Raw genomic sequence first — 16,704 nt, forward strand, 5'->3', positions numbered from 1 at the left:
AGACCTTTAGGCAGAGCTGCATCGGTTTCTCTTTTAGCAGTTTAAAGCACGGCCAATGTGTGTTTCAAGCAGTTATGAAGCTAAAGATGAATTGCATTGCTCAGTACCAGTTAATTTTCTTCCATCACTGCAAAGCTTTCTAGACAAAAATGACATTGCTTGGAATATTGAATGAAATGTTTGCTATTAAGCATTAATATTTTATTCCATCCGTGGAACAAGAGCATTTAAAAACAAGTATTTTTGCTGAAAATTTTCATATGTTTTTAATGTCCTCCAAATTTTCCATTACTTAAGCCCAGAAGGGACCATTCGATCATCTAGTCTGACCTCCTGCATAACACAGGCCAATAAATTTCATTTATTTGCCCCTGTGTATTGAGCCCATTGTCTTGTCTGAATAAAGCACACCTTCCAGAAAGGCATCCAGCCTTGCTCTGAAGATATCAAGATATGGGGAATCCACCACTTCCCTTGGTAGCTTGTTTCAATGGTTAATCACTCTCACTGTTAAACGTTTGTGATTTAAGTCTAATCTGAATTTATCTGGCTTTAGCTTTTCAGCTATTAGTTCTTGTTATGCGCTTTTTCACTAGATTAAAGAGCCCTTTAGTATCTAACATTTTCTCCCTGGGGGAAGGTACGTATACACCATAATCAAGTCATTTCTCAATCTTCTTTTTGATAAGCTAAACATATTGAACTCTTCAAGTGTGTCTTTGTAAGGCATTTTCTCTAGCCTGCAAATCATTTGTGTGGCTCTTTTCTGTACCTTGTCCAATTTTCCAACATTCTTTTTAAAAAAAATGTGGACACCAGAATTGTATGCAGGTGTCACGGTTTTGGGGTGCAATCCAGACCAGTGAGGGGTTATGTCACCGCCTGCCCTGTAATCCTGGGTGCCTTAAATACTCTGCTGCTCTGGCTCACAGCCCTGACACCAACAGCCAGCAGACAAACACAGTATCCTAAGTGTCAGTGTGCTGTGCAGCCTTGGTTCAGCACTTTTGACCCCAGCAGTACATCTGTGCAGTTATCCTTATCAGCCGTTTGATATCGTATGAAATCAGGTTTGTTTGACAAGATCTGTTTTCCATAAAACCATGCTGACTGGCATTAATTATATTCCCATCCTTTAATTCTTTATGAAGTGAATCCTACATAAGCTTTTCCATTATTTTATGTGGGATTGATATCCAGTTTACTGGCCTGTAATTATCTGAGTCATCCTGCATACCATTTTTGAATATTGGCACAATATTCCATGTTTTGAATAATTTAAACATACCAGTGCTGCAGGTTGCAATGTTATCATATTATGAGTGTTAACCTAAGAGATGTTGCTTCAGAATTTTGGCATTTATTGTTTGTAATAATGAGCATAGTTATTCAAATTGAAGAGTAAGTATTCACAGTTACAATACTGCCCAACCCTAAATGTTCAAAAATCATGTGATTGGTTTAAAAATAATGTGGTTTAAAAATAAATGTTGAATTTCTTTTTATTTGCCTTTTTTGTATGTTTCAAATGCAGACAAGTCACATTTTCAATTTTTTTTTTTTCTGGAACTGAGGGCTAGACACTTGTTTTAAAGTAATGCTGAGCTTTTCATGTAATCACCTGACTGAAAGCTGGGGCTTTCAGTAAAATATTGAATACTGTAAGAATTGTGAGAAAATAAAAAAGTTGGCAACACTGTTAAATTTGGCAAATTTCTGCCACTAAAATAAATGTTACCTTAACCTTCCTCCTTCACCCAAAGTTTGGGCACATGTTCTGTCCTGGAAGGGAGACGGTGGTGTGGGTGGAGCTGTGCTACTGTATGTACATGTGGACTGTGTGTGTAGTATAGGTTAGTACATAAAAGTGGACTGGGTGAATTATATTGAATAATGCATTAGTAATGTTGTAATAGGTATATTTTACATGCTAGTACATAATGTTTTACTTTTATAATACCACTTATGATACTAAAATCATTAGTAATTTTCCTGGTTGCTTGTTTTCCCATTATATAGAATTAATTATTAACACACAATGTGTAACGTTAAGGATGTGACACAACCATTTAACAGCAAGAAAAATCAGTTAAAGTTGATGCTTTGTGCCTACTCTATTCAGTGGTGCCTAAATATCTCAGTGCATTTAATGCATAATGTCATTCAAATCCTGATTTGAACATACTGAATTACTAATAGGCAAAATGGAGATGTCATACTGATGAAATGTCAGTCTTAATTTGTGATTAACTTAGCTTTAGGCATTTTGAACTGGCCAAATACTGCAAAACTTTATGCATGAACATTCACATTTTAGAAGTTTGTGCTCCTTTTATGTTTTCTTTCTGCGGACATTCTAGCAGCCAAGTTCACTGGCAGGATTGTTCACCAAAATGGCTAAGCTTAAGCAATAGTTTACAATATTTGTGGAAAGCTTATCCTTAGTTCCTAAATGAAAATATTCACAGCTGATTGCTAGATTTGCACTCATCACAGAAGGGAATGAAATTACCAAGTGTGATCTATGTGAAAAGTTTGGAATTTGTTACAAATATCTACTCAGTGATCATATTGAAATAGCCCATGAACAATCCCTAGGTTGAAATATTTCTGCATAAAACATTGTATAAGTTTGAACACAAGACTAAAGCTAAATTCAATGAAAATATTGTTTGCTGTAAAAAGTTCATATCTCTCTGATCATAAGAATGGCCATACTGGGTCAGACTAATGGTCCATTTAGCCCAGTATCCTGTCTCTGACAGTGTCCAATGTCAGTTGCTTCAGAGAGAATGAACAGAACAGGGCAATTTCAAGCGATCCATCCCATCGTCCAGGCCCAACTTCTAGCAGTTGGAGGTTTAGGGACACCCAGAGCATGGGGTTGTGTCCCTGACCATCTTGGCTAATAGCCATTGGTGGATCTATCTTCCATGAACTTATTTAATTCTTTTTTGAACCCATTTATACTATTGGCCTTCACCACATCCCAAGGCAATGAGTTCCACAGGTTGACTGTGTGGTGTGTGAAGAAGTACCTGCTTTTGTTTGTTTTAAACCTGCTGCCTATTAATTTCATCATATGACCCCCTCGTTTTTGTGTTATGTGAAGGTGTAAATAACGCTTCCTTATTCACATTCTCCACAGCGTTCATGATTTTATAGACCTCTGTTATATCCACCCCTTAGTCATCTCTTTTCTAAGATGAACAGATTCAGACTTTTTAGCATCTCATAGTATGGAAGCTGTTCTATACCCCTAATCATTTCCATTGCACTTCTCTGTACCCTTTCAAGTTCTAATATCTTTTTTGAGATGTGGCACCCAGGACTGCATATACTATCAGGGTGTGGGTGTACCATGGATTTGTATAGTGGCATTATGTTATTTTCTGTTTTATTATTTATTGCTTGCCTAATGGTTCCTAACATTCTGTTAGATTTTTTTTTGACTGCCACTGCACATTGAGCAGATGTTTTAAGGGAACTATCCACTATGGCTGCAATATCTCTTTCTTTACTGGTAACAGCTAATTTAGACCCCATCATTTTGTATGTATAGTTGGGATTATTTTTTCCTGTGTGCATTACTTTGCAAAGTGGTTTCAGCTTCAAGTGCACTTAAATGTGTCCTTATGTCATTTGAATTTTTTTCATAATCTCACAGATGTGACAAGTAATTATTAATTCTGAGATTATATCAATCACAAAATGAAAGTTCAAACTTTTTTTCCTCTTTAAGTTTTGTAGTAGTATTTACTTGTGACTAAATTCTTGTATGCTTCAAGACAGAGTGAACTTTTTTTGAGAGGGTAACTTTGGGGATCCCCTCTTGCTTATCATCTTCATTTCTTTCCATACCACACCTGAAACCTTTACATTTGGACAAACTATCTTCCCAGCTCACTTGAAAAGAGTATTGCTCTGGACTACAAGACTAGAAAACCACATGCTCCCTTATCCTGCAGGATCACTGTAACGTGTACTGATATATGCAGTGACTCCAACCTGAGAGCCCATTGATTGGGTAGTGTTGCATACATTTGATAATAGTGTAATAGAAGTGATATCACAACATCATAATGGCCTCAACACACCCACTAATTGTTAGTGTTATTTTTTCAAGTCATAACATTTTCAGGTTACTAGATCTGTAAAAGCAAATTATACAATTTGAAATTGTAATTGGAGAATATTTGATAGATCTGGTCCTAGAATAATGAACGAGAATCATTAATAGTAAGTTAATTGGGTAACATCAAAAAAGTTTATCTGGTATATTGGGATTGCATGGTTCAGTTGACTCTTAGTGTACTTTAGGGATTTTTGGTTGCACCATACCTCTGGATCTGATAGTGCATTGTATTATGAAGAATATTAATACTGCTGCAGAACAATTACTTGTTCATTTGCTAACTGATTAAAATTCATGCATAATTTATTAGAACGGGAAGAGACTTTCTAAATAAGTCTTTGTCCTCAAGAGCTTAAAAACAAAATGCATATGCTAATGTAAGAATACACTTTACATCCAACATAAAAATTTAATATGCAATGGTATATTAGTTTCATTAATGCATAGTTTCACTTGTAATAATCATGCTGTTAATCAAAGTATATACTTCTAAACATAGCTTCATATTGTAGAGTTTCAGAACTCAGAGTTGGTGGTGTATTATCCTCAACAATGTTTATGTTGTTAGCTATAAGACTGACCTTAGAATTCATTAGTTTGCCATTTAATATGCTAGTTACACAGGAAATGAATTGCCTTCATTAAGCCATGCTACATTGCTGAGGTTTGATTCAGATAAAGAGGCTTATGCCTAGTTTATGCCAGAAAATCAGGGGGGGAGAAGAAGAGAAATTTAGATGAATAATTAGTTCAGATACCTGAGAGTCCAGATTGTCCTGAACTAAACTGTGTAGAACTTGTGCACATCACTGAATCAGGCCTAGGTCTGTCACTGAGGATGAATGAAAAGAATTCCAGCTGTTCCCGTTCTGAGATATCATGGATTCATATGAGAGCACAGTTTTCAAATTGTGTAACATGAGATGAGTGCTTTGGTTGCAGGCCTTCTACGGACGCTCATGGGAAATCCCTCCCTGGCAAAATTTTGTAAATACTTGCTATTTGGGCAATCTGACCCCTTCTAAAAATAGCAAGTATGCACTTCCAGAAAAAAAATATCTAGTAGCTCCAGAGTAATGTCATCTCTGGTAGAGATGCAGAGGGACAAAGAAATCTGATCCTGAACTTCACCTCAAAGTGTTGATAGACTGTAACAAGGTGTTCTTGGAAGCAGTTGAGATCCTGTTCAGGTCATCATTGTTCTGAATAAGCACATGGTGATGATATATTGATTAACAATTTTTACATAGTCACTTTTCAAAGGTAGAACCACACTTTAACTACTTCATTTTCTTAAAGGTGTTGTGTTTTCTTTTTGGGGGGCGGGGTTGAAGGATGGTAGAGGGCTGGGGTTAGATTTCTTTTGTATGCATTTCCCACCAGATGTCTCTACCTGTTTGGAGTTGCTGTTTTGGTTCTGCACTACTGCTGTGTGAAATCCCTGTGAGACTTGAATTTAGCATTGTTGCTTAATTAACTGAAACAAATTAGCTGAAATATGTGCCATCTGGAATGAAAATGAATCTTCCATGTTTATCAGTGGATTCATTTTATTGGAAAAATACACGTTGCTTTGATTGTTTCTTAAAATAAATCACTCCCAGGCAATGTACTACTCCAGGCAGAAACTTAATAGATTTTTTCCCCTCACCTTTTCAGTCCTCTGTTGCTAACTTTCACTTTACAGCTTTGTTAAAACTATATTAAAGGGGGTTGGGGGTTGCATTGTGTACCCATTTCAGACATATGTATGCCAGGATAAGTTATTTGATTGAGGAACCATAAATAATTCCATATATTGTTGTTATAAATCTTTACATTGTCACCATCCAGCCAGTATTGCCCAGTTCTAAACATTCTGAATGGCTTTGATGTATTTCCATATTGTTCACCCTACACTGCATTTGGCAGGTTTGAAATGGACTGCAATGATTTTTTTGGATATGCTCTCAAGGGGGCAGTGGAACGTGACACTGAAGCTATTACTGCAGGAATTGTTCATAGCTTCTCTCAAAAAAATAAAATGAGTTGGTTTTGAAATTCAAAGTCCCAATTTTTTTGTCTTATAAAATACATGAATTATCATGAAGTGATTCACAATAGTTCAGGAAATGTTACCAGATAAGGATCTTATAAACCAGCACAGTCCTGGAGCACGGGAATAAATAAATATAGCTTATTGACTTCAGTGGAGCTACAATGAATTATAACAATTGCGAATATAGCCTCCTGTTGTTAATGCTGTATTATTCTGGCTTTGCTTCCCAATTCTGGCATCTCTACAACTGCAGGATGACACTTCTTGTTGGGCGAGGCCTTTAGCTGTACATATATTAATAATATTGTGATCTTTTTAAGTTTGGTTTTATTCACTGTGTATTTTTGAATTTCTTACAGAACCACCTCGACCAATAGCACCCCCCCAGTTACTTGGTGTTGGGCCTACATATTTGCTGATTCAGCTGAATGCTAATTCCATAATTGGTGATGGGCCTATAATTCTGAAAGAAGTGGAGTATCGGATGACATCTGGGACCTGGACAGAAACCCATGCTGTAAATGCACCAACTTATAAGCTATGGCACTTAGACCCAGACACTGAGTATGAGATTCGTGTCCTCCTTACCAGGCCAGGAGAAGGAGGAACTGGCCAGCCAGGACCACCACTTATCACCAGAACCAAATGTGCAGGTGAGGTCTGTTTTGTTGTTGTTGTTGTTGTTTTCCACTTTGTTTTCACTGTAATGATGCTGTTACTATAGCAATAGTTCTCCTTTGCTGGTACCGCCAAAGGTCTGAAAGTTCTTATGCCAGCCTAGGCCCCATATTCTGTTTGTGCCACCTTGTTGGGGTCAACTTACTTAAGCTTCCATTTATTGATCACAGAAGCTAGGAAGCTGTGACAGAATGTTTGAATGCATATAGTTAAATCAAAGGAGGCTCTAAAGGAGGGATGTTAAGGAACTCAGGAAAGGTAAAACAATTACCAAAACAGCCTCTCCAGTACCCAACTTCAGTGGAGTTAAAACAACAATGGCTGAGCCATCAATTGGTGAGAGAATTTACCTAGCTGGCTTCATGGAGACCTAGGGTGCTTTAGTCTCCCAAGGCTAAGCTTGCGATCAAAAGACCCCGACCAGTTAAAAAGATGCCCTGGCAGAAAGGGAGTGAGCTGAGAGAGGCTGGCTAGGATGTGTCAGGGAAAAGGCTGACAAGTTTGGCTGAGACAAGTGTAAACAAAAAAGCTGGCAAACATGCTATTCAAAATTACTTTAAAATGTAGTAAGAAAAGACAGTCACATTGCTTAATTCTAAGTCATCTATATTTATATAGTGGTGAGAACAGTGTTAGAATGAAATCTCCATTCACAAATTAGGCATGGATTCCAACTGGACAGGGTATTCTAATGCTTGTCTTAGTATGTGTGATCATTCTGTTCAGTTACTATGGAAAAAGGTCAGCGCCAGAGTTAGGAGCTAATGTCATAAGTGTCCTCAACTTGACCAGGTCAGTGAGTTTATATTCCAGAAAATTTGACTATCTGTATTGATACTGTTTTATTTTTAAACTAAACATTGCATTTCTTGGGAGCTGAAGCATTCTGCTTATTTAATTCCCTAAACAACAAGCTCTCAGCCTAAAGCAATTCAGAAACTGCAGGCAATTTTGAAATAGGCGATCTTATTTCTAATTTACCATACAGTGTATACCTCTCTTGAAAAGTGAAAGTATTCATGTGTCTATCTCAGGTCAGATAACCACTATTGAAATCTAGTCTAGATTAAAGTGTCAGTTCAATTCTCTTAAATAATTTTAGACCTTGCTCCAAAAATATAGTATAGAATTTTGAAGTAGCTTCTTTATTAAGGTGACACAACCTAGAATTTCTTCCCAGACATCAGTTGGGTATACTTTCTTGTTCCTAATATGTGAAAGACTAAGGCTGCCTAATATGAAAAAGATAAGAGGAGAGGTCATGGTATAATAAAGGCCTGACATCCCTTTAGCTAGCCAATTTAAGGGAAGCAAAGTGGTGTAATTTTTAAAGCATGAAAATATACACATTTATAAAAAAATAAAATATATATTCTTGATGAGTTTGTTGGAATGACTAGATGAAAATTAGTACTTAAGTCATAAACATTTGTTCAAGTAATTGATTTGAATATTAAAACATCAAAACAATAAGCAATATAGTTTGCAGTGCTTTTGATGCCACGATAGCACAGGAACCTATTTTTTAATGTAAGATGGCAACTGTAGGCCCTGGGAGGTTGAGTTACCTGCCCCAGGTAATATAGTGAGTCATTGACAGGATCCAGATTAGAATATGATTTCCAGGTCTGCTCCATTCATCCATCTCCCATAATAGTGAAGACAGGTATTTCTCTTCCAGGAAGGCTTCCTTTGGGCTTTTGCAACTATGTTGTATTTTTAAAACTTGCAAAATCAGTATAAAAATCTATCTGGTGTGTGTGTATGTGTGTGTGTCTGTTAGAAATCAAACACAATATCAGCCTCTTCAAAAAAAAAAAGTTTTAAAAACCAAGAATAAAGCCAATAATGAAATAGCTAGCAGTGTGATATATCCTTTGCTAGTCGTGTTAGCTTGGTGACTATCAGGTGGCTTACTATGCTGTATTGTATTCCACTAGCTGCAGTACCTTGTTTTGGAAAATTCTAGTTTTTGTTTCAGACAAGACTGCTTATTTTTAAGACAGCTATCCTTACTGCCCTTTTGTTAGTTCTGTCTTTCTGTATGTTTTGTAAGCTTTAGGTTCAATTTTGAAACAAGTTATAATTGATTACCCATGTAATATCATTTGTTTCCAGTCACTGTATTTGATATGTCAGTGTGAAACTACCTTGCTTTACTGTGTGGATAAGAAACGCATTACTGAACATTCACTGGATGGGTTTTAATGTTTATGCTCTAAGTAATAACTAGCATTGAATTATCAGGAATAATATGTTAGTAAAATGCTATTGGCTATTTTACCACAAGAATAAACAGTTGCTTTATTTTGGGAGGAGATTGAAAATGATTTTTACACATTGTTGGTTTAGAATTTACAAATGCCATGACATTTCAGAATAATATGCTATTGATCTATTAGTCTGTGTTTCACTTCAGAACATCTTACATTTTGTGCAATTTGAAGTACAATTGCACAAGTTTGGGCATCAAGCATTCGATGTAGTTATCAGGTGGCAAGAGTGGTTGAACGAGTAGTTGTGTCTCCTAAACAGTGAGTTAAAACAGTGACCAGTGATTTCTGGAGGATTTTTATAAGGTGCCAGACAAAATTAATTAAATTATTTGTGTAACTGGAATTTGATAGATGATTTTTCCTATGCTTAAATTTAGTGACTGTATTATACTGAAAATATAGATTTTTTTTTTTTTTTTTACCAGATCACATCCATATGTGGGCAATTAACGGTAATAATCAGCAGACAAATATATGATTCGACTGAGTATTTTTAAATAACTAGAATGAGAATATAAAACATACTAACCAGAATTTGATTTTCTTTTTAAAATTATACTTCCTGAGAGCACAGGTCCAGTCTTGTGTTGATTTTTAAGCAGGTTATAGCCATTTTGCTAGGAGCAGTAATATGCTCCAAGGTGTATTTGGTGAGAGAGGTAATTACATGCCTCTGGTGGCTGAGGGCACTTGTCCTCATCTCATTCCTCACAATGCACCTGAAGTGTGTGATTCCTGCAGTATAACAACACTGTATTATTGCTCACATAAGCATTTTAAAATAAAAGGAAGTGAGATGCTGTTTTAATAGGAAGCAATCCTAATACCTAACTGCGTAATAAGGCAAGGATGTCTTCCTGTGAGATTTTCCTTTTGAGGATATCATCTGGCATCAGAGCGTGTGTGCAATCTGTCTTTCCTGTGTTAGGCTGAAATAAAATATGCTGTATTTTAAAATTGTCCACTTAGCAATTGTACTTTAGAAATTGTTCTGTTACATTGGCTGCTGCTTCTGAATAACTGTTAACAGCTAAGCTTTCTCATTAACTGATATTTTAGTGGCAAAGAAGGTCAACAGTTCAGTCTGTCCAGAACTTAATATATCTACACAGTCAGTAGAGCTCCTACTTCACTGAAGTTCAGTGCGGTTTGTGATTTTCAGTAATACATGTAGATCTGTGGAGCAAAGGGAAAATGATCTGATTTTCATTCCAACCCCTTTAAGTAAACTTGTGTCAGTGGGTTTTTTATAAAGCAAGGAAAGGGATGAAGCTTTTCCCTTCTGGTTACAGCTTTATCGAAGCTGAAAATGGAACCATATATATTGATTTTTTTACTATTGTCCAGTATAATTATCAATCACAGAGACTAATAATCAATGACAATCAGCCTTGAGTCACAAAAAGTGTTTTAGATGTTTGTTAAACAGTGCAACGTTGACTTAAGGTTTGGCTTTAGTTAAAGGTTCAGGATCAGGGCTGTTTTTCATTCTGTTTTTCTGAATGTGGAGTATTTGTTTGTGATTTCCATGTTATTAATTTTGAAAACAGAATACAAAGAATACCAGGATGTTGCTGAAGTTCCCATCAGCAAAAAAGCACATAATGAGAATAAATAGCACAAAGAAAATAATCTAAAGTGTTTTTACATTTTCTTTTAAATCTTAAAATTAGGCTCCAGACATTAGTGCATTTGGGGGCCTAGCTCTTCATGGCCATCTAGATTAATATGCCATGCTAGTTATTTTTTTAAGTAATTGTATGCAATTTTCAAATAGAGCAGTAGGACCACCAGAAATGTTTCAAAATCACTTGTGCTGAGGGCTGACTGGCTGCAAATAGTTACACTTCTCTTACTATTGATTGTCCTGTTGAAGACTATGGAGTGGGGCTGGAGATTTTTGGTAGCTAGAACTAATGAACCTGTCCAGGAGAATTTGGCATCTTGGTACTTCAGGGAGGTGGGCTTCTGAGAAGTGCTGGAGGCAAAATTGGGTACTTGTCAGAAGGACAACAGGAAAATTTGGCAACTGAAGGGTCAAGTTGAGGATACTCCTCCTTTATATTTGTATAATTCAAGAACTAGAGTTTTTTCCTTTATGGGTTGCTTACCCACTCTTCCAAAAAACTAATAAAATACAAGCAAAAGGCTAATTCTGAGTAATTTTAATCTGGTGGAATGTTTTAAAATTTTCTAAGGGTCCAGAGAGAGAATATTTACTGCTTTATCATAAATGCAATCTTAAGATTTCAAGCAAAATCTTTATCCTTTTCTTGGTATACTGAAGAAATCTAATGTCAATAAATTAGAAGGCTTATAGTATATGAAAGAGGAACTGTAATACATTTTGAGCATTTTAGTGTTTGATTTACCATTTCCAAATTTATATTGCTATTTACAGCGTAGAAATTTTTTATTAGACTAAAATGATAACGACGCAGTTGAAATTCTGTAATTGAATATATTGAATTTTTACATTTGTCATTGCAGAATGCCCATATTACACCAATATTTATAAGTTTCCGTTTGTTTTTACAAACTTCTTTATCACCTGTAACTCTTGTTTCTGGGCTTTTTGCTAGAGTGAATGTCAAACATTTAAGATCTCACTAACAGATATCAAACACCATGCGCTCCTGCTCCTTGCAAATTTACCAGTTGGTTGTGTTATGAAATCAGGATTTAATCAATTAAGAAGGATTAGGCAAAGGGTGCATCTTGCAGCTCTTTCTAAACATGGCTGGGTTTGCATTTAGTCATGTTTCCTTGGGACAGAATTCCAGAGTTGCATACTTACCATTGAGAAATCTCTTATTACCAACATCTACAAGCTTCATCCGTGGGATGTCCAGCTCTAGCGTTCCAGATGATCAGCTGGCATATCAAACCAGTGCTCTGCACTGCTCTGGTTTCCAATTGATTGGCAGGTAAAATTCTATTAATTAACATATACATACTATATATGAAGTGCTAACTAGCCTAGGCACACAAATGGGAGGCCCATATGGAAGGCATATAGCACTGCAGAGTAGTCGCACAGCCATTCCACTCAGCTAGGTTCTTGTTAGATCATGCAAACTAAACCATGGTGTATGCTGGGAAATACTTGGCTGAAAGATCTTCAAGGAAAACTCCGCTGGTCATAGGAACATAGTGTTGACTCAGCAGGCAGCTTTCCTCCCTCGGAATCAGTATTAAACAGATGACAACTTGTCTTTACTTCCTGTGTTCATTGTTGAGTGTTATTGCATAGTCTTTCGAGATGTGGGTTGTCTCTTCGCTTATTGAAATCTTTCTCAATAAAATGTGTTAATGTACAAATTCCAGTGTAGGCAGTTGCATGCTGCTTGCCTGAATTTCCCTGCAGCTTCATTTGAATTAGATTAATTTTCTGTTCTTTTCATGGTTGGTTCTAGATTTTATGGGTCCCTACGTGAAGATACTTTATACTGTGCCCTGCCCTCCTCCCTCTCCATTTGAAAGGGGCTTGGAAAGGGAGGCCTACATAGACTCCACCTGCATAAGCTATCAGCTGCTTTTATCTGTCACCCAATCTCTAGCTGAAATATCCTCTTCCTCCTTGTTTCTAAGGTCCTTTGAACTTAAAGGGAGACAATAGAAGGGTAAAAAGCTGATTAATTTCTTAAACAGATAACTGACTCTGAACTAATGCTTGGTATGATTGCAGGTGGCTGCTGGGCCAAGGGGTCATTAAAGACTTATTAAGGGACAGGACATCAGCACTGCAAAAAATAAATGTTAAAAAGACAAGGACTTCTTGATCAATTTGGTTAGCACTTTAAAAGCTAGCCAAGGTGTGTCTACTAGCAGGTCCTGGAATCTCCCTTAAACAGCCACACCTCCTTCAGCCTTCCCCCCCCCCCCTTCCCCCCCCCCCCTCCCCCACACACACCCCTGTTGTTTTCTTCTGATCTTGTGTGCATGAAGTGCAGGGTCCCTAGATGCACAGTAGAAACCCTCCTGGGTACTTAGAAATGACTAAGATTGGTAAATAGAAGTTGTAGAAATGTACATTTTCCTTTTTCTACATCTAACTTCTGTCCATGTGGGAATGGTGTGAATCTTGTCAGCCCTGTCATAAAATGGCAAAGCTTTGCCGACACCTGCTGGAGAATTATTGGGGGAAGGGATTAGTTCTGAGGTGCTGAACTCCCAAGGCAGAGCAGACTGGGGAATATTGAGCTTGGAAAGCCAAGGGTAGAGCCCCCATAGTGAGAGTCAGTACAGTTGCGGGAGAATGGAACCCCTAGCCAAGAGCATCCCTTCTAGACCTTGCTAGAATTTTGAGAGGGTGACCAAGAAGATAAGGGGGGGGGGGGGGAAGGAAGAATAATCATGTGGGAAGATGGGGGCAGAGCCTGTCTCAGTGCTGTTTGGGTGGGGAGGGACTGAACAGGGGAAGATTACTTTATTTACAGCACCTAATATTTCCAACTCAGTGTGCTGCTCTTCTTCAGTCATGGAGCTGTGACAGGTATACATTGCTGGTCATTTCCTTACTCGAAGGGAGGCTTAGAACTAGTTGTGCATTAAAGGTCTGATCCAAAGCTGATTGAAGTCAATGGAACTATTTACATTAACTTCAGTGGGCTTTGGATCAAGCCTAAATTTCTGGTAGAGCTCTATGATTGGAAAAGAGCAACATAGCAGCAGCTGCAAGCTAGCAGCACAGGTAAGCTATGGATTGACACCCCCCTGCATGCCATGCCCCCTCTGCCCCCACACACTTACTTTTTGGTGTCCTTTGCCAGAGCAGAATGTGCCAGCAACATTTAGACTTCAGTGGTTATCAGAAGTGATGTAAGCACATTTCTGAGAGGAGCACTGTTTGTGGCATTAAAATGTACTCCAGTATATTAATCCAAAGCCTCTATTCCAGTTGTAAAAAAGTGGATGCAGGGAAATAATTCATATTGTACCACTTGAGAAAGCTGCCAGAGATGTGCCCAAGCCATGTAGTGCAGATCCTGATTTTAACTTCTCCAGATCCACACAGTTTTGGTGTGTGTCCATTTCAAGAGAAAATACCTGCAGGATGACATCTTGTTGGAAAAATGTGGCTCTCTTAAATTGACTGCCAGTTTTTACTGTCAGATCTTTTATGACTACCATCCATTACTTTGCTTGATACTTTAATTCAGTTTGCTTTCATAATTAGGGTCATTCAACATTTTAAGTGGTCAGTACCATGGTGATGGATGCACTATAAGTACCTACATAAAATAGAACTAGTTTATTTAAACACGCAGTTTTATAAAATTAGCTTTTGTTTAGCTTGTTTTTATCATTGCATAAAAATGAAAGGAGAAACTTTAATTCAAATATTTATAAACTACTGTCACTGCAGTGTTTACGCATAGTGTTTCAGAGATCAAGCATTTTGTTTTCTCATTCTTACTCAGTAACAGTTAGCAGAGCACCAGAGGGAAGGAAAAAGATTATAAGGTTCTGTGTGGGGGTGGAAAACAAGACAATGCAGAGGAAAGGGAAGTTTCTTACTCAGATCGGAGTTCCCATTCAGTCACTCATTCCTCTCCCTTCTTTATTTCTGTAAGAAATACTAGAGGAATACCCCTTGTTCCTGCCACTCAAATGGCAGTATGCCTCTGGATGAGACATGAGTGAGTTAGTCCCCTCCCATCCTCATATTGAAGGGGTGTGGGGAGGTCATCTGAAAAGCTCCCAACCCCCATTCCTGCTGACATTGTTTCTTATGGGTCATTTCTGCTGAAGTGGGGTATTTCTGTTTTTTTGCACCTTTTTTCTCAGTCTAACATTGCTCTTTTCCCTGATTCAAACTTGGCCTTCCTCAGGCAGAATAAAATAAATGATACTTTCTCAATATTTTTATTTCTCAATAAATTTGTTTTGTATTTGGAGAAAAGGCTAGATGATATTCTCATCATACGATGATGAAATTCTTTCCATTCCAACAGTAACTAACAAAGATGTTAAAGAGCAGCTACTAAAGTTAGACATCTTTAAATAAGAAGGTTCTGATAACTTGTATCCAATAATTTTAAAAGAGCTGGCCACAAAGCTTTCTGGACCATTAATGTTGATTTTCAATAACTCCTGGAACTCTGGGGAAATTCTAGAAGCCTGGAAGAAAGCTAATGTTGTGTCAGTATTTAAAAGGGTAAATAGGATGACCCAGGTGAAGTCAGCCTGACTTTGATCCTGGGCTATATAATGGAATGGCTCATACAGAATGCAATTAATAAAAAGAGTAATATTATTAATGCCAATCAACATGGATTTATTCAGACATTTATAAGGCCAGGAGACATTATTGTGATCCTCTAATCTAACCTCCTTTATAACACTGGAAAGAGGACGTCCCTGAATTAATTCCATTTGTAAATCAAGATGTTTTTCTAAAAGATTGCCAATGATGAAGACTCCACTGCAACAGTTGGTAAGTTGTTCAAATGGTTACTTATAAAAATGGAACTTGTCAAACAAACTTGATAAAAGGTTTTAATGAGTTTACAAGTTTGACTGATAAAGGTAGTATTGTTGATGTAATGTCCTTAGCTTTCTGTAAAACATTTGATTTGGTGCCACATTAGATTTTGATTAAGAAACTAGAATGATACATTTAATGTATGTCACGTTGATTTTGTATTAAAAACTGGTTAACTAATTGGTCTCAAAATGTAATTATAAAGAGGAAATAATCATGTAAAGGGTGTCTTTCTAGTAGGGTCAGTTCTTGGACCTACACGGTTTAATAGTTTTATTAATAATCTGTTAGAAAACATAAAATAATCACTAATAAACTTTGCAGACATCACAAATACTGGGGGAGTGGTAAATAATGAAGAAGACAGGTCACTGATACAGTGTGATGTGGATCACTTGTTAAAGCTGGGCACAAGCAAACAATATATGTTTCAAGATGGCCAAATGTAAAGTCATGCATCCAGGAACAAAGAATGTTACTCATACTTACAGAATTGGGAAACTCTATCCTGCGAAGCAATGACTCTGGAGAAAAATAACTTAGGGTTCATGGGGGATAATAGCTGAACATGAGCTCCCAGTGTGATGCTGTGACCAAAAGGGCTAATGCGATCCTTGGATGTATAAACAGGGGGCTCGTGAGTAGGAGTAGGGAGTTTGTTACCCCTCTCTCTGTGTGTGTGGGGGTGTGTGTGTGTGTGTGTATGTGTGTATATATATACACACACACATATATATGCCATTGGTGCAACCACTGCTGGAATACCGTGTCCAGTTCTGGTGTCCCTAATTCAAGAAGGATTTTGAAAAATTGGAAAGGGTTCAGAAAAAAACCACGAGAATATTTATAGGGTTAAAAAACATGCCTTATAGTGAGACATTGAGTTCTTGAGTCTATTTACCTTAATAAAAAGAAGGTTAAGAGGTGATTTGATCAGTCTATAAGTACCTACATGGGGAACAGAAACTGGAGAGCAGTCTGGTAGACAAAGGTATAATCAGATCCAGTGGTTGGAAATTGAAACTAGATAAATTCAGACTGAAAATGAGGTGCAAATTTTTAACAGTGAGGATAACTAGCCATTAGAAAA

At 37.2% G+C, this 16,704-nt stretch overlaps 1 protein-coding gene across 1 annotated transcript in view; it reads left to right on the forward strand.

The window, feature by feature from the left end:
- The window catches only part of PTPRK (protein tyrosine phosphatase receptor type K), a 564,673-nt gene that overhangs the window by 344,019 nt on the left and 203,950 nt on the right, over positions 1–16,704 (forward strand). Inside the window, exon 7 of the mRNA XM_026649826.2 lies at positions 6,533–6,826. Within this exon, the coding sequence (XP_026505611.1) occupies positions 6,533–6,826 (294 nt within the window). The remainder of the gene's footprint in view (positions 1–6,532; positions 6,827–16,704) is intronic.

The sequence above is a fragment of the Terrapene carolina genome, unplaced genomic scaffold (assembly GCF_002925995.2).
Source record: "Terrapene carolina triunguis isolate 2854851 unplaced genomic scaffold, T_m_triunguis-2.0 Scaffold85, whole genome shotgun sequence".
Classification (NCBI taxonomy): Eukaryota; Metazoa; Chordata; order Testudines; family Emydidae; genus Terrapene; species Terrapene triunguis.